This window comes from Jatropha curcas, chromosome 7 (genome assembly GCF_041381405.1).
Source record: "Jatropha curcas cultivar XTBG-Jc1 chromosome 7, XTBG_Jcur_1.0, whole genome shotgun sequence".
NCBI classification, from domain to species: domain Eukaryota; kingdom Viridiplantae; phylum Streptophyta; class Magnoliopsida; order Malpighiales; family Euphorbiaceae; genus Jatropha; species Jatropha curcas.
In genome coordinates this window covers 23,704,530-23,728,752 of record NC_143157.1, presented here as the reverse complement: position 1 = coordinate 23,728,752, position 24,223 = coordinate 23,704,530, and the positions used below count along the sequence as shown (strand labels likewise).

Genomic DNA, 24,223 nt, shown 5'->3' with positions numbered 1-24,223 from the left:
TTTAAATATAGGAAAATTAATTATTTTGTCACTAGATTTTATAAAAATAATTAATTCTTCCTCGGTTTGTTGTATATTAAATAAATAGTCGCTGAGATTTTGTTCTGTCTTGTTAAATAGTCCTCTCATCCTCTTTTAACCTCAAACGAGTGTAAAAAACAGGAGAGAGGAGAGGGACATATTTTCAAATGAGAAATGATATCCTTAATTAGATGAAACCGAATCAAACCGAAGGAAACTAACTAAAGACCAATAATTTTCTATGAATCGAATCAAGAACTATTTAAAGCACAAGAGTAAGGGCTGAATCGAACCAGGATTATTTAAAGCACAAAAGACGGAACCAAATTTCAGAGACTATTTATCTAATATACAAAAACGAGGATGACTTAAATAATTTTATAAAATCTCAAGGTAGAATAATTATTTTCCAAATATAGCGATTTTGATATAATTTATTTTAATTTACTAGTATATATATATATGTGTATATATATATGAACAAGTATAGCCATCATCTCATTTTCTGTTAAAGGCACTTAAATGGTTGTAAAAAGAACTGCACTTTTTGCATTTCGAATTATGTTGATACTGTCGACCTGCCGCAACCCATGCATCAATCATACTGCAATTTTTTTTTTTTTTTTTTTTAAATTTTATGATAACGGTGGAAGCTGCATTATTGAGATGCTTTTCGGATACATAAGCAATTTGCTAATTCTTTGTTTTGTAGTACTAGTGTCACATTGACAATTTTTTAATTTAAGTCAAAAAAATTATTTATAAAAATTAACTATTACGTAGCTAATGATCCAATCTATTTAACCTCTTGAGAAAATACCTAGCATTAATTTTAAATTATTCAAAGCATAATCTGCAACATCACAATTTCAAATATGCAACATAAAATCCCATATCTTTTTAGCATACTTGACTGGGGAAAGGATTGTATGGAATGGGAATCAAGTGTAGCTCATTTTTTCTCCTAGCTGCAAGTCCAAAAGATTCAGACATGTCTAATTGATGTGGTTCTATTCCACTGGGCAGTTTCCAATCAAAATGGTATAACAGATTTGCAACTGCAAGCTCAACAACTGCCATTCCATATGCTATACCAGGACACATTCTTCTTCCAGCACCAAATGGAATAAATTCGAACTCCTTCCCTTTAAAATCGATAGAATTGTTCAGAAATCTCTCTGGATAAAATTTCTCAGCTTCATTCCAGTAACGACTATCTCTTCCGATTGCCCATGCATTAATAATCACTTTGGTGTTGATTGGTACTTGATACCCATCAATCTCCACTGCCTCTAGACATTCTCTCGGAAGAAGCAAAGGAGCTGGAGGATGTAATCTCAAAGTTTCTTTAATAACTAATTTCAGGTACTTCAATTCATCAAGTCTCGTTTCATCTATATTTTCTTTTTGATTATATACCTGACTCATCTCTTCTTGTGCTTTTTTCATCACTCTTGAATCTTTTACCATTTCTGACATTGCCCATTCAATTGTTGCAGCAGATGTTTCGGTTCCAACCACGAACATGTCCTAAACAATAATAATGATTAAACTTTAGTATATATATATATATATATATATATATATATATATATATATATATATATATATAAATTTTTACTCGCAGAACAACTAAATAATTACTCGAGCTTAAATTCTCAGATCTGTGATAAATAGAAAAATACCCAGTAGTGATTATACTCACCAGCATGACTGCTTTTATATTTTCCATCGTCAAGGGGAATCCAAGATCATCACAATTTTGAAGATTTAAAAGAACGTCAACAAGATCATCTTCTTTGCCCTCAGAATTGCTTCTACCCAATCTCTTATTTTCTTTATGTTCATTAATTATATTTTCAAGCATTATATCAGCTTCTTGATGCAACTTCTCCAATTTACTCCTCATCCCAGTAATTCTATTTAGAAATTTAACAGAAGGGAAAATATCTGCAACACTAAAACCTCCAAACACCAGCACACTTTTCTGCACAAGTGGTAAGAAAGCGTCGTGGCGTTCTGAAACCTTACCGAATGCAGACTTTAAAGTAATGGCATTAGATAAAGAAAACACCATCTTACTGATATTAACTTTCGGTAAACCATAAATTGATCTAATAAATTTTGATGTCTCCTCTTCTCGAACTACTCTAAATGATCTCACCCGTTTTGTGCTTAATAGCTGAAGCGTACATATTTTTCGCATCTGTCGCCATCCTTCGCCGTAAGGGGCAAAAGCGATGTCTTTGAAGTTATACAAGATAATGTCCGCTGCAAGCAGATAAGGCCTTTGAGCGAAAATGATGTCGTGAGTTTTCATCACTTTTTTGGCAGCTTCCGGTGAAGAAATAACAATCTGGGAAACTTGGCCAAGCTTGAGATGCATTACAGTGCGGTATTTGTTTGACAAATGTCTTAGGCGGTGATGAAGCAGAGAGCCAAGGAGTTGATGCATGTTTCCTATTATTGGCAGCTTCCATGGTCCTGGGGCTAATTTCCGAGAGGAGGTTTTGAGTTTCCTTTTTAGAATAAAGTTGAACAAGAGGAAAGTGAACAAGGCTGGGAAAATGGACGACTGTAGCAGATGCTCCATTGTAGAGAGACTGTGTTTTCATTGATAACTTATAGTACATATATAGAAAAAGTGTTATTGTGTGGTGATAGCTAAACTTTGTACCGAAAAGTCACGTCGGTTAGCGAGAGCCACTCCTTCACAGGTAACCACATTAATTGCAGAATTACATCTACAATTTTTGTAATACCTACTTTGTCCTTTATGCATAATACATGTAGTGATATAATTATACTCAGAATCGACTGAAATTTTATATAATATATTAAAATAGACTTACATATATTTTGAGCACCTATCAATCAAATCAACGAAAATTAATTTTTTTTTACTATTATATCATTATTTTAAATTGTAAAATTTAAAATATACACACAAAAATATTATAAAAACCATTAATAGAAATATAAATCACATTTTAAGAATTTATTTATTCAAACATAATTTTATTTGTTTTATTTTGCTGAAACATTCAAACAATCATATTGCTTTTAGCTTTGGCATCTATTCATAATTAGGCTATATTTAATTTAATGTAATATAATCAAAGATGTAATATAACGAAAAATATAATGTAATTGAATGTAATCAAAATTTCATTATTATGTTTAATAATATAATTAAGAAAATTTATAGAATGTAATCGCCGTTTGTTTATAAATATATAATGTAATTAGCACACCACCACCACCACCACCACTACCACCATCAATTACTCCACCTCTATCACCACCACAACTACCACTCTACCACCATCATCACCTCAAATACCACTCCACCACCACATCATTATTAATACGAAAAAAATATTTATCTTTATAAGATCATTAATAATTATTAATTTAAAAATACTATACAAAGAAAAGAAAAAAAAAACTCAGAAATTCTAAAAAAGCAAATATAGAATGCTAAAAAAAGCAAAGCGTCAAGTAAATATTTTTAAGATATTTTTTGCTAGTGATATTGATTATAGAGAGTAAAATATGTGCCAAGTTTTTCTACAAGCTAGAAGTTAGGCAATAAAAAACAATTGAATATGCTGATCGGGGTTTATTATGACAAGATTTTCGCACTTTTTATATTTACTTAAAACTCTATCAATTATAAATGAATTCAAAATGTAAAATTCGTTTTCAACTTTTTTATTTTATAATAAAATTGAAGTTGTTTAATATATATATTAAAATTTTGGTCTTAATAACTTAACGAAAGTTAAAAAATAACTTACATATATTTTGAAGTTATCTCCACCTGAACGAGTTGAAGAGGCGATTCATTGCTTGCCTTCTTCCTCACCAAGTTCATACAACTCTTTCCAATTCCACCGCTGGACAATAAAGGATTGATTATTCGACAGCCTATACTGCAGGACAAATAACTCCCCGCATGGTACTATTATTGAAAAGATAGATTAGATAATAAGGAACGTCACTACTTTCGCTTAGTAATTAATTGAATGCAGGTGGCAGAGAGATTGATTGCTGCTAGACTTGGCTCTGGAACCGGAACCGAACCGAAATGGTCCGGTTTCGGTTCCGATTTAGAACCGTCCGGTTCCGGTTCTGATTTCGGATTCCGATCCGATTACAAAATCGACGGTTCCGATTGGTTTTCCGACGAATCGCATAATTTTAAATTTTGAATGCCAGTTTAAAAAAAAAATTATTTGAACATAAAAAATTAAAAAATACACTTAAAAAATTTTAAAATTTGAAGACCGGTTAAAAAAAATTATTTGAACATAAAAAATTAAAAAATACACCTAAAAAATTAAAAAATACTTCAATTAAATTTATTTTTTTAAAGACTTGAATTGTTGAGTGTTGAACATATTTTTTTTTTTTTTAAATTTGAACTGATTTTTTTTTTAAAGTTTGAACATAATTTTTAAAAAAAAAAAGGGCTTGAACTTTTTTTTTTTGTTTAAAAAAAAAATTAAGTTGCCTACGTATCCTCTTAGGGTTTAGATGAATCAAAACTCACGTAGTTCTTACTTACCTTATATCAATTTCACCCCTTTTACCTTAATCGTTATTTGCACCACCGGTTGATGTTCCCGTTGAGGACTCATCGTATAAATCAAATAAATCTTCATTTTCTTTTGGATTTTCTTGGGCTCTTAGTTCGGCCTTGGTCCAATCATCCACGCATGCTTGTGCTTCTAGTGAATCGGGTGTCATACGAGATCGTGTTTCATCAAGTATGTTTCCTCCTTGACTAAAAGCTTGTTCAACCGCAACAGTGGAGACCGGAGCTGCTAAAATTTGTTTTGCAAGTAAAAAAAGAATTGGAAAAGTATTTGCGTGACAACTCTACCAATCTAAAATTGGAAAATCAGTATCTGCATAATCATCACCAAACTCAAAAGAAGTTGTTAGATAATTATCAAACTCAGAAATAGAACTGGATTCCCTTATTCTTTTTTGTCTTTGTAGTAAAACTTGTTGAGCAACACCAACACCACTTACCCTTTGTGTTGAAAATTGTGGAATATTAGATTGAGAAGAAGTAGAAGTAGAAGTAGATGAACTAGAAACTTGAACAAATTCATTATATAATTGCATAATATTTTGTTTAACTTCATGCATTACTACATTTATATTAACATTATATTCTACATCAAGATTTAATACATCATAATAAATAGTCAAATAATCACATAAAACATCCATTCTACATCTAGGATCAAATACAATAGCAACAAGATAAAGATGTGGTATATTTTTAAAATAAGATAACCATTTTTTTTTCATTAAAAAAATACAATCTTTTAATAAATCATCATTTTGAAATTCTTGGAGTGCAGTAACAATATTAATACACATAGATAAAAATAAATTAGATGTGGGATAATAAACCCCACTAAATTTATAGGTAGCATCATTAAAAATTTTTAAAATATCTAAAATTTTTGCACAAATCTCCCAATTTTGTGGATATAAATTAATATCCTCAATATTATTAGTAACAAAAAAGCATAATAATTCTTTATAAGAAAAAGACTCGTTTAGCAATTCATATGTTGAATGTCAACGAGTTGGGACATCCTTTGGAAAACATTTTGGTCTTTTATTATTTTCTTTACAAAATTTAGCACAACTTTTCATCACTTAGGGATGTGTCCATAAATATGAAATAGCTTTTTTAATTGGAGAAATAAAAGAATCAAGAATTTTTAAACCATCTTGTACATATAAATTTAAAATATGGTATGCACATCTTATATGAAAAAATTTACCACCAATATTTGGTTCACAAATTTTTTAAAGTTCAATAATTGATCTAGTATTTGCAGAAGCATTATCAAATGAAATTGAAAAAATTTTTTTTGTCAACTTATATTCATCTAAAATTGAAACAATTACTCTATAAATATTATTTGCAGTATGTTTATCATCAAAAACACGAAAACCAATAATTCTTTTTTGAATTTTCCAATCATCATCAATCCAATGACATGTAATACCCATATAAGAATGCATTTGCCAATGATCACTCCAAACATCACAACAAATTGAAACACGAATTTTTAATTGAGAAAATAAAAGCTCTAACTCTTTTTTTCCTTTATTATATAAAGAAATAATAATTCGTTTTACAGTATTTCTTGGTACTCTTTTAGCAGAAGGATTTAAAGCTTTTTGACAATAATTATTAAAACCTACTTTTTCACCAAAACTAAAAGATAAATGTTCCATAGAAATCATTTTTGCTAATTCTTCTTTTTGTATTTTTTCAGAATATTTAAATAAAGAAAGGTTAGAAGGGTACCCGGAAATTTGTTGTTGAGACCGATCAACTCCTATTTTTGTTGGATGTTTTGTCTCCAAATGCTTCCAAAATGATCCATAGCCGCCTGCTTGTTTAAATTTATAAGATTTTTCACAATAATTGCAAATTACATCGTACATTTTCTCACCTTTGAATTTTTTTGTGAAATGAATGGAGAATATGTCGGAACTTTGTCTTGCTCTTGTAACAATTTTTGCTCGTTGCTCTTGCTCTTGCTCTTCATCTTCTTGAAATTGCTCATTAAATTCAGATTCATGAGTTGGAATATCCAAATTTTCATTTGGAAAACCCTCAAAATTAAATTGGTTGGGAATCATATCATAGATGTCGTTTGTAGGGATAGATGATTCTCCAATTTTTCCCTTGCCCTTAACCGAATTTGAGTTTCCTCCACTTGCCATTATATGATAATAAAATATAATTTGGAAAATCGAATAAAAAAAAATTAGAGAGAATAATTATTTAATAAGAGAGATTGTAGAGTAGAGAAGAATAAATGAATAATATAGAGTAGAGTGTAGTATATTGTAGAGAGAATAAGTAGAGAGTGTAGTATATTGTAGAGAGAGTAAGTAGAGAGAGTTGAGATTTTTTTGTAATGAATTTGTAAATAAAATGAGGTATTTATAATAAATCCAAAAATTCATTTTTCCAAAAATACTCTTGAAACTAGCCGTTATGTAGCCGTTTATGGTTGTTGGGAGGGGTAATTAAGACATTTCACAACACATTTAAAAAAAAAAAACTGCAGTTTCTGACAGTTACAACGGCTAGAACCGCCGGTTCGAATCGGTTCGAACCGGCGGTTCTAACCGGACGGAGAATCGGCGGTTCCAGTCCGGTTCCGACCGGTTCTCTAGAACCGCCGATTCTGGTTCCTTATTTGCTGGAATCGGAACCGAACCGAATTTTTCCGGTTTCGATTCCGGTTCGCCCCGGTTCCGGTTCTCATCGGTTCCAGTTACGGTTCCGGGCCGGTTTGAACCGACGGTTCCGGTTCCCGGAACCGTAATATGGCCAAGTCTAATTGCTGCCATCCACGAATCTTCCTCTCCTGCAATGGACATGTGCTTCTTTATTTCTTATCAAGTGGACGATATTTTAAGGTAGGCGACTGAATCAACTTTACGCTATCAAAAAGGTTCATTTATTACCCAACTTTTATAACTACATTATTGAAACTGGAAAGTAAGTGCTCAATCAATAAATGCTCCATTTACTGAAACATTTACGTTTTTATTATTCTCTTCAGTGTAAATTTTGATTTATATTTTAAATTTTAGGTTAAATTTATAATTATAAATATTTTATAGTCTTATAAGTTAAAAATCAATGAAAAATAATTTTTCTTACTATTATATTATTATTTAAATTGTAAAATTCAAATTATACCCAGAAATGTTGTAAAACTATGAATTGAAATATAAATCACATTTTAAGAATTTATCTATTCAAATACTATTTTATTTGTTTTTTTTCGATGAAATATTTATATTTATTTTTATATTTATTTTTACTTCACATATCCTCATTTAATTAATTAGATATAATATTATAAGTTTTAGATTAAAAGAAAATTATAAGATATAGATTTAACTTTATTTGTTTTTGAGATTGGTTTATATATTTCCAACATATTATTGTATTTAATGCTTTTTTTTCCTATCAAATAAAAAAAGAAGTTTTTCGTCAATGGATAAAAATTTTTTCGTAACTCAATTATATAACTAAATAGAGGTTCGCATTTTTTGCACTGTTTAATTTATTACTTTATAATTGATAATTCATAAATGATTGGTATTTATAATATATAAAATATATTTAGTATATATTATAAGATTTATTTTCTCTGCAGATTGCTTTATTATATTGCAATATATAGAAATTATAATGCCATTAATTTATTTAAATAATTATAAACTTCAATTAATCCTAACAAATGCTTAGTTAGAATTTATAATTCAAATAGCTGTAAGGACTATTTCTTATTCTAGATAATTATATATAAATAAAATTGTACAATTCAAATAATTCAATGTGGATAATACACAACAAACTATTTTTATAATTTGATTATTTAATGATAATATAAAATTTAATTATCATTATTAAATATTAATTTTTAAACTTAAAAAAAATCCAATCAAGACATAAAAAATAAAAGAAAAATTTTAAAATTCTTCAAATATATATATATACCAATTACAAAAAGAGTCGAATTTTATATATGTATGTATAGAGAGAGAAATAATTTCAAATAGATAAAATAGTAGCAATCCCAACTTATGTTTATCTACATCAATCAAATTATCCTTTATGTGAAAGCTTAGACATTTTTAACGAATTTATTTTGAGTACTTGGAGAATTCATATCTATAAAATGTTATCCTCTTATATTTGATGTAGTTGATGAATATAATGAAGGAAAAGGTTGCTTCAAAAAAATATATTTAGAATATCTGTTGATTTTAATAGGTTGCATTATGGAAAATCAAGTAACTTCCAATCAACTATTTGAGATGAAGTATAATTGCAAGGTGGACAGTCCACGGACCCGTTCAGTTCGGCCTGTGCAAGCTTTGATAGAAAAATGGCTGGATAAAAAAAAAAAAAATCGATTTGAAAACTGCTCTTAATTTTCTTCTTGATTTGAAAAAAGCTGTCGTCGGACTTAGGTCTATTTTGACAAAACTAGATACAAGGGAAGAATATAAATTGATACCTAAAATATAGTTAAACTAATATAAAGGCTTTTGCTTTTAAAACTAACTATTATAGAACAAGGTCATCTAATTTTTTTATGTAAAAGGCATACTTAGTGGTTGTAAAAAAATAGCACTTTCTTGCATTTCTAATTATGTATTCTGTGGATCTGCCACTACCTATCAATTGTATTGCAGTGTATGGTGGAAGCTGCATTGAGATGCTTTTCGGATATGTATGAATTGAAAATTTACGGCATTATGAGCAATTTGCTACTCCTTTGTTTTGTAGTACTAGATAAAGATCCATAATAAATCCATTAATCTATTTAACCTCTTAAGAAAATACATTGAAGTGACTAGCTAGCATTTATTTTAAAATTTTCAAAGCATAAGCTGCTACATAGCTGGAATATCACAATTGCTCAACATAAAATCCAATATCTTTTTAGCATACTTGACTGGGGAAAGGATTGTATGGAATGGGCATCAAGTGTAGCTCATTTTTTCTCCTAGCTGTAACTCCAGAAGATTCAGACATGTCTAATTGATGTGGTTCTATTCCACTGGGCAGTTTCCAATCAAAATGGTATAACAGATTTGCAACTGCAAGCTCAACAACTGCCATTCCATATGCCATACCAGGACACATTCTTCTTCCAGCACCAAATGGAATAAATTCGAACTCCTTCCCTTTAAAATCGATAGAATTGTTCAGAAATCTCTCTGGATAAAATTTCTCAGCTTCATTCCAGTAACGACTATCTCTTCCGATTGCCCACGCATTAATAATCACTTTGGTGTTGATTGGTACTTGATACCCATCAATCTCCACTGCCTCTAGACATTCTCTCGGAAGAAGCAAAGGAGCTGGAGGATGTAATCTCAAAGTTTCTTTAATAACTAATTTCAGGTACTTCAATTCATCAAGTCTCGTTTCATCTATATTTTCTTTTTGATTATATACCTGCCTTATCTCTTCTTGTGCTTTTTTCATCCTCTTGAATCTTTTACCATTTCTGACATTGCCCATTCAATTGTTGTAGCAGACGTTTCGGTTCCAGCCACGAACATGTCCTAAACAATAATAATGATTAAACTTTAGTATATATATATATAAATTTTTACTCGCAGAACAACTAAACAATCACTCGAGCTTAAATTGTCAGATCTGTGATAAATAGAAAAATACCCAGTAGTAATTATACTCACCAGCATGACTGCTTTTATGTTTTCCATCGTCAAGGGGAATTCAAGATTATCACAATTTTGAAGATTTAAAAGAACGTCAACAAGAACATCTTCTTTGCCCTCAGAATTGCTTCTACCCAATCTCTTATTTTCTCTGTGTTCATTAATTATATTTTCAAGCATTATATCAGCTTCTTGATGCAACTTCTCCAATTTACTCCTCATCCCAGTAATTCTATGAAGAAATTTAACAGAAGGGAAAAAATCAGCCACACTAAAACCTCCAAACACCAGCATAATTTTCTGCACAAGTGGCAAGAAAGCGTCGTGGCGTTCTGAAACCTTACCGAATGCAGACTTTAAAGTAATGGCGTTAGATAAAGAAAACACCATCTTACTGATATTAACTTTCGGTAACCCAGAAATTGATCTAATAAATTTTGATGTCTCCTCTTCTCGAACTACTCTAAATGATCTTACGCGTTTTGTGCTTAATAGCTGAAGCGTACATATTTTTCGCATCTGTCGCCAACCTTCGCCGTAAGGGGCAAAAACGATGTCTTTGAAGTTATACAAGATAATGTCCGCTGCAAGCAGATAAGGCCTTTGAGCGAAAATGATGTCGTGAGTTTTCATCACTTTTTTGGCAGCTTCCGGTGAAGAAATAACAATCTCCGAAACTTCGCCAAGCCTGAGATGCATTACAGGGCCATATTTGTTTGATAAATGTCTTAGGCGGTGATGAGGCAGAGAGCCGAGGAGCTGATGCATGTTTCCTATTATTGGTAGCTTCCATGGCTCTGGGGCTAATTTTCTGGAGGAGGTTTTGGGTTTTCTTTGTAGAATAAAGATAAATAAGAAGAAAGTGAACAAGGCTGAGAAAACGGAGAATAGTTGCAGGTACTCCATTGTTGAGAGACTGTGTTTTCAATGATAACTTTAGTACATATATAGAAAAAGTGTTATTGTTTGGTGATAGCTAAGCTTTGACCGAAAAGTCACGTCGGTTAGCGAGAGCCACCCCTTTACAAGTAATCACAATAATTGCAGAATTAGATTTGACTTTCTAAGAAAAATCTCGTGCATCTAGAATTTGTGTAATACGTACTTTGTTTTTTATGTGTAATTTTATATAATATATTAAAATAGAATTACATATATTTTGCACACCTATAAATCAAATCAACCAAAATTAACTTTTTTTTTTTTTTTACTATTATATCGTTATTTTAAATTGTATACACACAAAAATATTGTAAAAACCATTAATAGTAATATAAATCACATTTTAAGAATTTATTTATTCAAACATTATTTTATTTGTTTTATTTTGCTAAAACATTTAAGAATTCTTATCATTGGGGGTTGAATGAGACCAAATTTTCGTACATAATTTTAGCTCAAATATTTCTTATATTAATAATAATATGAAGATGGTGGCAGTAGTGGTGAGGATGGTTGTGGTGACGGTGGTGATGGCAGTGGTGATAGTGACTGTGAACAATAGAGTTTAAGGTTGAATTTGGTTATGATTTAATTTTTAAGAAATTGTAATAGAATTACTATTACATTATTTTAAGTAATACCGAATATAATTGTAATACTCATTAGATCACGGAGTAAGAAAAAAATTCATCCAAACGCTGCAATCAACTATGTAATATAATATCCATTCTATTACATAATTGATTACATTGAACTAAATGTAGTCTAAAATAATCACAATCATATTGCTTTTAGCTTTGGCATTTATTTATAATTAGGCTACATTTAGTTTAATGTAATGTAACGAAAAATATAATATAATTGAATGTAATCAAAATTCCATTATTATATTTGGTAATATAATTAAGACAATTTATAGAACGTAATCACCATTCATTTTTTTATGTTTGTTTGTAAATGTATAATGTAATTAGCACACCAACACCACCACTACCACCATCAATCACTCCACCCCTATCACCACGACAACTATCACTTTACCACCATCATCATCTCAAATACCACTCCACCGCCCCAACATTATTAATACAAAAGAAATATTTATCTTTATAAGATATCATTAATAATTATTAATTTAAAAATGCTATACAAAGAAAAGAAAAAAAAAAACTCTGAAATTCTAAAAAAGCAAATATAGAATGCTAAAAAAAGCAAAGCGTCAAGTCAATATTTTTAAGATATTTTTTGCTTACCATTTTATAAATATAGGTTAGTGATATTGATTATAGAGAGTAAAATATGTGCCAAGTTTTTGTACAAGCTAGAACTTAGGCAATAAAAAACAATTGAACATGCTGATCAGAGTTTATTATGACAAGATTTTCGTACTTTTTATATTTACTTGAAACTCTATTTATTATAAATGAATTCAAAATGTAAAATTAGTTTTCAATTTTTTTGTTTTTTAATAGAATTGAAGTTGTTTAATATATATATTAAAATTTTGGTCTTAATAACTTAACGATGCTTAAAATACAGAAAAATCAAGACTTATTACTAGCCTTTGTTAAATACATTATCATTTCTATAATACAATGGCAATTTAATCAATAATATATATATATATATATATATATATATATATATATATATATATATATATATATATATATATATATATATATATATATATATATAAGCGAAAGCAGTTTGCTGAAAGTGTGAGCTTTTAAAATTACCAAGTATGAAGATGACAATAATTATTTAGTATAGTTGTAAGAAGATAAGTGTAATGATAGCAATTGTAAGAACATAAATTGTTTTATAGTTTTAGATAATGTCTTTATCATGATAATATCTATTAGTTACATTCCATCAAGCTAATGCGTTAAATTAAATTAAAATTTAATTAAAATACAACCTAAGCCATAAAATAAGAAATACTTGATTTATAAGAGCTAGATTGCATGGACATAGGACACGAGATACGGAACGTACGAGATATATGATAATAAATAAACAATCATTTATAAAAAATGAAAAACATAAAATAAAAATACTTAATTTTTATGTTAATATAATTAGTTTAAATTAAATTAAATTAAAATACATATAACTCAAACTATAAAATAAAAAATATTTAATTTCTTATTTTAATGATTACCTTAATGTATGTGGTAGTCTTATATACCAGAAGGCAGGTTGCACAGACATGGGACACGAGATATGAAAACGTACGAGATATGATAATAAATAAACAATAATTTATAACAAATAATAAGAATAAAATAAATAAAAAACTTAATTTCTTATTTCTATATAATTAGTTAAATTCTCAAAATTATTATCACCGTTGAAAATTATAGATCTATATATATAATATATAAAAGCAGGGTAGTTTGCTTTATATGGAAGATAAGTGTAAGTAGTACAGTTTGACACTTGACATTATTTTGAATTATAAAATAACGAATGTTAGAATTCATACAATTTAACACAATTGTAAGAATTATAAAATTTTAATAAAAAAAAACATGTATTGAGAGAAATATATATATATATATATATATATATAAGGAAAATGAACTGATACATAGCAACTCATTTATCTCATAATCAACTTCAGTCCATCAAAACAAATTCTTCTACATTTCAATTTCCTAAATGCAGGACTTCTGATTTATATTTATACTAAGACCATGTTAGACACACATTCCATGGTCAAGAAGACAATGGTTTGCTCATTGTAAAACTTGAAAAACAGAAGTCCTCCGAGAAGAATATCAAGGCCTGCTCATCGAAGAACACATAAAAAATATAATCAGATAATAATGAAAATAAAAAATGAAAAGAGAAAAAAAAGCAAAAGAAATTAACTTCATTTTGAGTTTTGAGGTAGAATTTATGTGTTCAAATAAGCTAAACATAGCTAGATTTAAGGTTCAAAAATTCAAAAGTTAAGCTAGCTGGATCAAGTTAAATGGTAATTAGATTAGACGAGGTTTTAACAATAATCTTCAAGATATTAAATATTAAATCAATTAAATATTAATATTGGCCAATCGAAATACAAAAAAAAAAAAAAAAAAATTCCAAACTTTCTAGAAAAAAAATAAAATACTGAACACAGAGAATGTCTTAAGACACTCTCTTTGTTTCGGTTTTGATAGTGAAATGATAGTGAAATATTCATATATTCCTCCATGCTTGGAACATAGCCGTTCTTGCACCAGTTTGCTTGAGTTAAGTAGGCTTGGACAACTATTTTCAACTAGGAATACATACACAGAAAATTGAGGTACTAGGTTGAATTGCAAAGGCAAGAAAATCAACTTTGAAAAGTTACTTACTGCTTCCTTTAAATAATGCATGCAATATAATCTCCCTTCTCTAATAAAAATTTCTTTAATTAATTTCATTGTAGTGCATCTATTATTGTACAAAATATAATTTTCATATATTCGGGGAGTGTCTTAATTTGCTTTAATATCGCACATGAAAATTAAATAATCTCATCGAGTTACGGTATATTTGGAATTGTTATTGCTAATAACTAAAGTAAACTCCCATCATCCAAAGTAAACTCTCTCTTGCATAAGGCAACTTTGTTGGCACTCCACCACTCACTTAGCAATCTCCTCAGTTCTTTTCTTAGTCCTTCAAATTTTCCTTTTAATGATTGATTATGAGTATTACCATATACTAATTTAATGGACAGAATCATACAGGACAAGGTGGGCCTATAACTCTTAGAGAATGTTCTTCGAAAAGAATATACAAACAAAAGTCTTAATACTATTATCTATTCATAGATGATTTTTTCTCTCAAAATATTTTACAATTTGACAGAACACTTTGACACTAATACACACATACGACACATGTAGTGTTATTCCTCACTTTATTTTTTTTATTAAACCATCGGTGTCCGGACTCCATTACGAGAGAGCGTCTAATCCGGCTTAGTCACCGTTAAGACTCTTTGCTCTTCGTTCCTCCCCGCATGTGCGTTTAGTGGGGATCGAACCAGAAAACTCTTCCCATATTTTTAGCTTGCATTATCAACTGAGCCGCAACCCGTAACTTATTCCTCACTTCATTACTCTCTTCGAATAATACATTTCAATTTATGTTTCCAACAGTGAGGTGTTGCACGGAATGGGAATCAAGTGTAGTTCATTTTTTCTCCTAGCTGTAGCTCCAAAAGTTTCAGACATGTCCAACTGATGAGCTTCCAGTCCATTGGGCAGTTTCCAATCAAAATGGTATAACAGATTTGCAAGTACAAGCTCAACAACAGCCAAACCATATGTCACACCAGGACACATCCTTCTTCCAGCACCGAATGGAATAAATTCAAAGTCATTCCCTTTAAAATCAATAGAATTGTTCTGAAATCTCTCTGGATAAAATTTCTCAGCTTCATTCCAGTGACGACTGTCCCTTCCAATTGCCCACGCATTAATAATGACTTTGGTGTTGATTGGTACTTCATACCCATCGATCTCCACTGCCTCTAGGCATTCTCTTGGAGCAAGTAAAGGAGCTGGAGGATGTAATCTCAAAGTTTCTTTAATAACTAATTTTAGGTACTTCAGTTCATCAAATCTTGTTTCATCTATATTTTCTTTTTCATTAAAAACCTGCCTTATCTCTTCTTGCGCTTTTTTCATCACTCTTGAATCTTTTACCATTTCTGACATTGCCCATTCAATTACTGTAGCAGACGTTTCGGTTCCAGCCAGGAACATGTCCTAAACAATAATAATTAGACTTTAGTATATATAAATATAATCACTCAAGCCTAAAATCTCATATCTGTAATAAATAAAAAATGGCCATATAGTAACTGCACTCACCAACATGACTGCTTTTATATTTTCTATCCTCAGGGGGAATTCAAGGCTATCACCACACTGAAGATTCAAAAGAACATCAACAAGATCATCTTCTTTGCCTTGAGTATTGCTTCTACCCAATCTCTTATTTTCTCTATGTTCATTAATTATGTTTTCAAGCATTATATCCGCTTCTTGATGCAACTTCTCTATTTTACTCCTCATCGCAGTAATTCCATGAAGAAATTTAACAGAAGGGAAAATATCAGCAACACTAAAACCTTCCAACACCAGCACAATTTTATGCACAAGTGGCAAGAAAGCTTCGTGGCGTTCCGAAACCTTACCAAATGCAGACCTTAAAGTAATGGCGTTGGATAAAGATAACACCATCTTACTTATATTAACTTCCGATAAACTGGAAATTGATCTAATAAAATTTGATGTCTCCTCTTCTCGGATTGCTCTAAATGATCTTACGCGTTTTGTGCTTAATAGCTCAAGCGTACAAATCTTACGCATCTGTCTCCAACTATCGCCGTAAGGGGCTAAAGCGATGTCTTTGAAGTTATAAAAGATAATCTCCCCTGCAAGGAGAAAAGGCCTTTGGGAGAAAATGATGTCGTGAGTTTTCATTACTTTTTTGGCAGCTTCCGGCGAAGAAATGACAATATTGGAAATTTGGCCGAGCTTGAGATGCATTACAGGGCCGTATTGGTTTGATAAATGTCTTAAGCGGTGATGAGGGATAGAGCCGAGGAGCTGATGCATGTTTCCTATTATTGGTAGCTTCCATGGCCCTGGGGCTAATTTTGCAGAGTAGTTTGTGGATATTCTTTGTAGAATAAAGATGAACAAGAGGAAAGTGAACAAGGCTGGGAAAATGGGCAATTGTTGCAAATACTCCATTTTAGAGTAAAAAGAATCTGTGCTTGGAAAAGTTGTAAATATATCTCTACTTTCCTCTCTATATATAGAAAATCTCAAAAAGTGGAAAAGTTGACTTTTTATAGAAAAATATATATTTAAAAATACATGAATATTATAACATCCTTAATGATAGAAAAGTCTAGTTATTATTAGTGTGAAACTATAAAAATTGAGTATCAACAATTATTTTCAAATGAAATTAAAAACAATAATAATATTCTTAATATTTTTTAGTTTCCAAATTAATTACTTAAATCAGAAAAATTTAAAAATAATTATCACAATGAATATTACTGTCTATATAATTAATTAATTAGTATGGAATATTAGTGTACTTATTTATATGAAATTTATTATTTATATTTTAATAAAAAATTACAAGTTATTATATTGTACATAATAAATATAATTTGTGTTTGTTATTTATTTTTGTTAAATTATTATGTCAAGGGTGTTATAAGAAATAAAGACAAAAAAATTTTCATTTAAGAACTTATTCCGAACATAATTTTGTGGAATTCAATTGAATTTCTTATTTTAAATTATGGCATACCAAACATGACAAATTCGTTTACAAATGAATTCTAGTTGGAATTTATTTACAAATAAATTCTACAACCATGATTCATTTGTTCCAAACGGGCTGAAAAAGTTATTAATATAACTGATTAATCCATAATCCTTAAAAATACCTTATTTGTAAAGAAAATAATTTTTTTTATAAAAATTAAACATATGTGTATATAGTGCTAATCTATAATAAAACAGTAATATATTAAGATTACTAAGTGATATCCCTAATTGAAATTAAATTTAATTACAACTCCTGGTTTAGATATTATTATAAAACTTACAAAATCTTACGTTGTATGATGAGTGTTATATAATATTATTCTTAATTATTAAATATGTTGTATGATGAGTTTTTAATTTAAACAATAAATCTTACCTTGTACAATAGGAACCCATGAGATTTTGAAAACCTAGTTAATGATATTTTAAGCTCTTAATTGTTGAACATAAATTCACTGTGGTCAAAATAAATGAGCTTTTGAAAATGGGGGCTCCCATAAGAAAATAGATTTTGGTTTGGTCGATCACTATGTTGAGATGCGTACTCCAAAATCAACGACTACAATACTCTAAAAAATAGTATTAGGTAATTACAGTATTGAGGAAATAAAAATTGAAAAAGACTTCAATTAATAATTAAAAGAAAAAAGGTACATGTGATTCAAATTGATCCTGATCAAATGCCATTTCTGCATATTAAATACGCTGCGGAGTGACTAATACATCCTAAAATAAAAAATTTTATTTTTTCAACATTCAGCCACCAACAAAAATAATTAAAGAAAAGGAAATTAAGATTTACTTAAATCAAGCTTAATAATAATACGAAATCCATAAAACTATATCAATAATAAGTAATAACAAACCAAATCTAACACGATATTTTAACACTATATCAATAATTATTTTGTGCTACTTAAGGAAAATCCCTTTGCTACTCTATTTGGGTAGATTTTGCGGTCCCAACCTATTAATATTTGCTTATTATACACGGATAAAACTTGTTTAAAGTTAGTATATGGTTCCCTGGTTCACCAAACCAACGAAAATAATGATTCTTTTAAAATTGTTTCTACTTAATTTATATTTTTCCTAATAAATTATTAGAAATATCTCAGATATGTAAAATATTTTTTATTAGTTTGATATATGGGAATGATGTAAAAAGATCGTGAGTAGACTTTTCTTAGAAGTAATAATTTTAAAATTTTGCCAATCATGTGTAATTTGATTGATTTTCTCATTGGTGTGAGGAGTGAGAGGTTTTCAGTCGGGTCCTCATAATCATAAGAGTTTTTATCAATTTGGTGTGTCGAAGGAGGGCTGCCCTGTTGTTTAGCCTATTATTATTTCAGTTCATTGAGTTAGTTTTGTAATGAATTAAAAAATAATTTTAAATTTTTTAATGGAAGAAGGTAAAACTCTTTTAATGGCAGCTACGTGCCATTGTTTTGTCTATTTAACTATTAGAATTGGCATTTTAGGATAGGAAATGAAAACAATTATGCCAAATATTATTATTAGACTTAAGAAAATAAATTATGATTAAGGTTGGTGTCTTGATCACATCCATCTCTTTCTCTCGAGCCATTATATGAACAACTTTATCACTCCATGTTACTTTGGGCCACTGGTTATTTATTTAAAACGTGCATATAATAGTAATTGTAATACTCCGTTGGAGTCCAATCGAACGAACGAGATACGGATCGATAGGAGTTATAATTATTGTATTGAATATGTAAACGCAAAGGATAGTGAATTATGAAGTAGAGTTCCGCAATTGTATTCCAACCGAGTTGTAAATGAATAAATAGAGTACAGATATTTATTATATAGATTGTACTTGAGATATATATTGTGACATAAGTTATTGAGCCTGAATCCACAGTTGTGAATAGAATGCGAGTTTAAGTAATACAGGCTTACTACGGGCTTCGGGAGCCTTAAACCCACCCAGGTCCTAATGCCGGTCCGGTCCATAGAAATAGGTCGTGACAGTAATGAAACAGTTTTTGAGGATCTATATGTAGTGACCTCTGGTTAATCACCTGATTTGATTTTTTTTTTTTTTTCGGTGCAAACTAATGATATCTGGACTCTATTACCATTCTGCAAGTGCATTTAGTAAGATCGAACCCGATATATAGTTTTTCTTACATGTCCAGCTTGCGTTGCCAACCGATCACAATTCGTAAGTTGATTTAATATCTTTTAAATATTATGTTAATAATATAATCAGAAATCTCGCCGGAATCATGTTTCTTCTGCTCTTTTTTTTTCAGATAATCTCCCAATAGTTAAGAATATTGGTTTTTCAAGGGAAATACCATTGGCTTACGAAGTGAAAATTAGTCAAAATTCCTGTTCAATATCTATATAATAATTTCAGTACAAAACGTAAATTAAGATGAATCTGTTATATTATTGACCATGACAAGTCGCCTTAACATTATTTATGTGTTACATTAATTTAAACATTTCGCTTTATCAAATACTGGATATCCAGGTATCAAATAAAGAAAATAAAGAAAACATCTATTATCTTATTTCAATGGGAATATATTTGCTTAGATCGAATCTATGGTCTTGCCTATAGACCAAATTAATGAAAATAAATTTAAGAAATACTCTCATTTCAAGAAAAATTCATTTTTCATTAGTTTGGTCCATAAGCGGGTACATAGACTGAGTCTAGATAAGTCAATCCCATCACAAAGCGCAAAGAACTATGTATATATTTCAAGAAAAGATAACTAATGCTGCTCAAACTGCTGGATCTTTAAGCAGGGAAGCAACATAATCTTTTATAACATGAGAATTAGTGTATCCATCTTCATCTTTGTATATAACATCCATTGCACGCGTAAGATTCAGAACTCGCTCTAACAGAGGCACAGGAACTGGAGTTGGCTTTAGGCACTCCTCATTCATGTCTTTCCATGCATTTCCAATCTCTTTCCGAAACAATTTTTCTACCTCTTCCTCTGAACCACCATGTTGCTTTATGTAACATTCAAAGCCTGAAGCCACATGTTCTCTCTTTTGCTCAAACTATATAAATATATAATTATACAATCAAAATATTAGACGCATTAAAATCATTACTGAAATATCATAGAATAAAATGTTAATTACCGTATGAGATGTTATATCATAGAATAAAATGTTAAGTCTGCAAACAATAGTCGAAGCTCGAACAATCTTAGGATCATTAGATACCCATTCAAACGCATATTTGTTAGCTGTTTCACCCATTCCGAAGAAGGAAGTTGTTGCGAGCAATGGATAACAAGTAGTTATTGATGAAATGTCCATATATTCCTCCATTGTTGGAACATAGCCATTGTCGCGCCATTTGGCTTCAGCTAAATAAGATCGGACAACTCTTTTAAGCTAGGACATACAAAAAAATAAATGAAACATAAATAAAATTAGTATAACATAATAGATTCAATTGCAAAGGCATGAAAACCAACTTTCGAAGATTACTTACTGCTTCTTTCAAATAATGCAAGCAATATAATCTCCCTTCTTTAGTAACAAATTCTTCGATTTCATTATAGACATCTATTACTGTATTAAAAATAATTTTCATGTACTCTGGAAGTGTATCCTTTTCCTTAATATTCCACCTGAAACTTAAATAATCTCATCGAGTTAGGATATGTTTGGAATTATTATTAATAACAGGCTTTAGGCCAAAATAAATTTTAGTTTATTAGCCTATGAATGTAATAACATGTTACAATATAGTTTTTTTATGAGTTTAAAACTAATTCGCAAAAGAGCTTGTGCTCAAAACTTTTATTGTAAAAATTTATAATTCATTGGCTGATAAAAATCCTTAACTATTAATTACTTGTTATAAATCTGACAATATATAGCAATAATATCAAATTAACTCTTATTTAAACATTGAGCCAAAAACATAATAAATTGACATGGCTGCGGAACTATTTTGAGCCCAAAACAAATTGTAATTAAACTAAAACTGGTTACGAATTGATGGTTAAGGGTTTATTCAAGTTCAAAATTTTAAAAATTTCGAACATGATAAATTAGATGATAAATTAATAAAGTAGTTAAATTAATGAGTTAACCTCTGGATAGCTTCGGTAAGGATCTCTAGTTCTGCACATGTACCATAGTTATCATAAGTATCATCGAGTAGGGATAAAGTGGCCACGACTCTTGTCATCATCCTTCTTCCAAATGAATATTTGGGTTCAAAATAAATTCCCATCATCCAAAAGTAGCACTCCACCACTCTATCTCTTGCATAAGGCAGCTTTGTTGGTACGTCTAAGTTTTTCCACCACCTGAATAACAAGTTCGCTTCAAGGTCAATCTTTCCTAAATCTCTATAGAATAATTTACTTGTAAGCATATATCACATACATGGCTAATTTAGTTGAACTTACTCAGAGATGCCACGTAGTTCCTTCTGATGTAGTTGTTGTAACCTGTTGAAATCTAACTTCGCAAACTTTAGTAATGTACTATTGTGTGATTTCTCCCGTTTATAGACTTCAATATAATGCCTTGCCTCTAACCTTGGCAAACATTTGCGGATGGGTCGATTGAGGGCATGGCTAACTTCATTTGCGAGGTCAGAACTTAATTGAGGTAATAGTAATTGGAGGTTTGTGGTGGTGAAATCTATGGCTTCATCTAAGATATCTTCCCCTTGAATGCCAAGATGTGCTGCCTCGTATAAACTAAGCATACCCATTACATCATGAGTTAAGGATTCTTTGAACTTTCCTTCACCATCTTTAAATTTTTCAAAGATATCTGCAAAATAAATAACAAGAGACTCATGGATCGGATATGCCCTGAATTGATATCTTTCATTTTAAATGTTCCCCATGTACCTATATTTCTTCCAAAAACAGAAAAACAAGATTTCTTACCACATGAAACCTTAATGCCGTGCTGTCTAAGCAAACGAAATTGAAGAGCAACGGTGCAAAGATCATTGCTGTCAGTAACGCAGTGATGATGATGAAGTTTTTCCAATGCCCTTTCTATCTCACTAGTAAAATGATAACCAATGCCTAAGCGTAGGACTGCATCAATCAAAGCCAAATTTGGGCTACCCTCACTTAACAATCTCCTCACTTCTTCTCTTAGTCCTTCAAATTGTTCTTCACTTGAAATAATGCCAATTTTCTGCTGAATCAAATGATACAAACGAATTAATCCCATCTAAAACGCGAGCTAACACGACAAAATGATACGCATAAAACAGCCATGTAGAAGAAATTAATACTTAACCTCGGAGTCTGAATCATGACGTGTGAAGAAATGATCCTCCCAAATTTTTGGATGATAATTAGCAGAAGATCGTCTAACTTCAGATGTAGGAACTGCTGAAACTTGAGCAGACATATTTTGCTTACTTCTATGTTTTATTATATTTTGCTTGTCTTAGCCAAACGGCTTCCATACACCTTAGTATTTATAGGGAAAATGTCTTTAACTTGTGTACTTGTGTTTGAGTATGAATCCAATGACAATCTTATACTTGTATTAAACGAAATTAAACTACGGATGAAATTTTTGATTGTCTTCATAACAAATTTCAGGTTAAAAATTAAATTCTTTTTTCTATTTTTATTGAAATACATCCTTGTATAAGACAAGCTTTAGAAAATAATCAGAAAGGGTAATTCCTCACCGTAGCCTTTGTCTTAAATTTCAATACATAGTTCATAAATAGAGCGGACAAAAGTAGTATAACATAAAAATTGGCTTGTATTTTATTATTATTATTATTAAAAATTTGAAATATCCCTCTCCTAGTCGGCTACGGAGCCCTAGAATAGTACTGAATTATAAGAAAATAACATTTACTTGAATAATTTATTGATGAGGAAAATAATTATGGTTTTTTAAACAATATGTTTTGTCTTGTTAATTTTCAAGGATATACTAGTTAAAGTTGGAATTGACACATGATTAAAATATTTGTAATACAAATAAAACGTTATGTTAAGAAAACAATATATTTAACCCTAAAATGAAATAATTTTAGATTTGATCGATCCAGACTTGGCCATTCAATCTCAACCTACAATAAACCTTGTCTATAAGGGCTTAGGTAGGAATGAATAAAAAATCACATTTAAATATAGGAAAATTAATTATTTTGTCACTAGATTTTATAAAATTAATTAATTCACCCTCGATTGTTTATATATTAAATAAATAGTCCCTGAAATTTTATGTCGTCTCGTTAAATAGTCCTCTCATTCTCTTTTAATGTTAAATGAGTGTAAAAAACAGGAGAGAGAAGAGGGACATATTTTTAAATGAGAAATGATATCCTTAATGAGATGAAACCGAATCAAACCAAAGGAAACTAACTAAAGACCTATAATTTTCTATGAATCGAATCAAGAACTATTTAAAGCACTCAAATCCTCCATGCCACCAGCTCTGTTCTCTTCAATTTGCTTCCTTTCCTCTTCAGAGATCTCTGCCACAACTGCACTCAAATCCTCTCCAATCGCATTCGCTCTCTCGACCCTGGTAATGTTGGGCATTAGCTCTGATACCAGTTGTTGGGCATCAGCTCTGATACTACTCGTTGGGTCCTTTCAATCAATTAAGAGAAAATTAACGCAGCGGAAAAATAAAAATGGAACACACAG

At 30.1% G+C, this 24,223-nt stretch overlaps 3 protein-coding genes and 1 pseudogene across 4 annotated transcripts; all 4 read right to left on the bottom strand.

Annotated features, from left to right (window-relative positions):
* Positions 1-820: 820 nt before the first annotated feature.
* Positions 821-2,702, bottom strand: LOC105633244 (premnaspirodiene oxygenase). The gene is made up of 2 exons (XM_089723574.1): positions 1,727-2,702; positions 821-1,551 (listed from the first exon to the last, which is right to left on the bottom strand). The coding sequence occupies exons 1-2, from the start codon at positions 2,612-2,614 to the stop codon at positions 922-924; spliced, it is 1,518 nt and encodes a 505-aa protein (XP_089579700.1). The 5' UTR covers positions 2,615-2,702; the 3' UTR covers positions 821-921.
* A 6,688-nt stretch (positions 2,703-9,390) lies between these two features.
* Positions 9,391-11,218, bottom strand: LOC119369059 (premnaspirodiene oxygenase-like; annotated as a pseudogene). The gene is made up of 2 exons (XR_016321587.1): positions 10,300-11,218; positions 9,391-10,164 (listed from the first exon to the last, which is right to left on the bottom strand). The product of XR_016321587.1 is annotated as a premnaspirodiene oxygenase-like (transcript).
* Positions 11,219-15,122: 3,904 nt separating this feature from the next.
* On the bottom strand, positions 15,123-16,976 carry LOC119371486 (premnaspirodiene oxygenase-like). Its single transcript, XM_089724173.1, has 2 exons — positions 16,083-16,976; positions 15,123-15,977 (listed from the first exon to the last, which is right to left on the bottom strand). The coding sequence occupies exons 1-2, from the start codon at positions 16,968-16,970 to the stop codon at positions 15,351-15,353; spliced, it is 1,515 nt and encodes a 504-aa protein (XP_089580299.1). The 5' UTR covers positions 16,971-16,976; the 3' UTR covers positions 15,123-15,350.
* A 3,261-nt stretch (positions 16,977-20,237) lies between these two features.
* LOC119369127 (alpha-copaene synthase-like) lies at positions 20,238-22,981 on the bottom strand. Its single transcript, XM_089724228.1, has 7 exons — positions 22,845-22,981; positions 22,481-22,742; positions 21,989-22,361; positions 21,668-21,886; positions 21,061-21,199; positions 20,703-20,960; positions 20,238-20,618 (listed from the first exon to the last, which is right to left on the bottom strand). The coding sequence occupies exons 1-7, from the start codon at positions 22,956-22,958 to the stop codon at positions 20,331-20,333; spliced, it is 1,653 nt and encodes a 550-aa protein (XP_089580354.1). The 5' UTR covers positions 22,959-22,981; the 3' UTR covers positions 20,238-20,330.
* Positions 22,982-24,223: the final 1,242 nt, after the last annotated feature.

Excerpts from the sequence above, each read along its gene's own strand:
- LOC105633244 (XM_089723574.1), bottom strand. The coding sequence starts at position 2,614 with ATGGAGCATCTGCTACAGTCGTCCATTTTCCCAGCCTTGTTCACTTTC. Across the intron at positions 1,552-1,726 it reads ATATAAAAGCAGTCATGCTG|GACATGTTCGTGGTTGGAAC; the intron begins GTGAGTATAATC and ends ATTATTGTTTAG.
- LOC119371486 (XM_089724173.1), bottom strand. The coding sequence starts at position 16,970 with ATGGAGTATTTGCAACAATTGCCCATTTTCCCAGCCTTGTTCACTTTC. Across the intron at positions 15,978-16,082 it reads ATATAAAAGCAGTCATGTTG|GACATGTTCCTGGCTGGAAC; the intron begins GTGAGTGCAGTT and ends ATTATTGTTTAG.
- LOC119369127 (XM_089724228.1), bottom strand. The coding sequence starts at position 22,958 with ATGTCTGCTCAAGTTTCAGCAGTTCCTACATCTGAAGTTAGACGATCT. Across the intron at positions 22,362-22,480 it reads CGGCATTAAGGTTTCATGTG|ATATCTTTGAAAAATTTAAA; the intron begins GTAAGAAATCTT and ends TTTATTTTGCAG. Across the intron at positions 20,961-21,060 it reads TGCATTATTTGAAAGAAGCA|CTTAAAAGAGTTGTCCGATC; the intron begins GTAAGTAATCTT and ends TGTATGTCCTAG.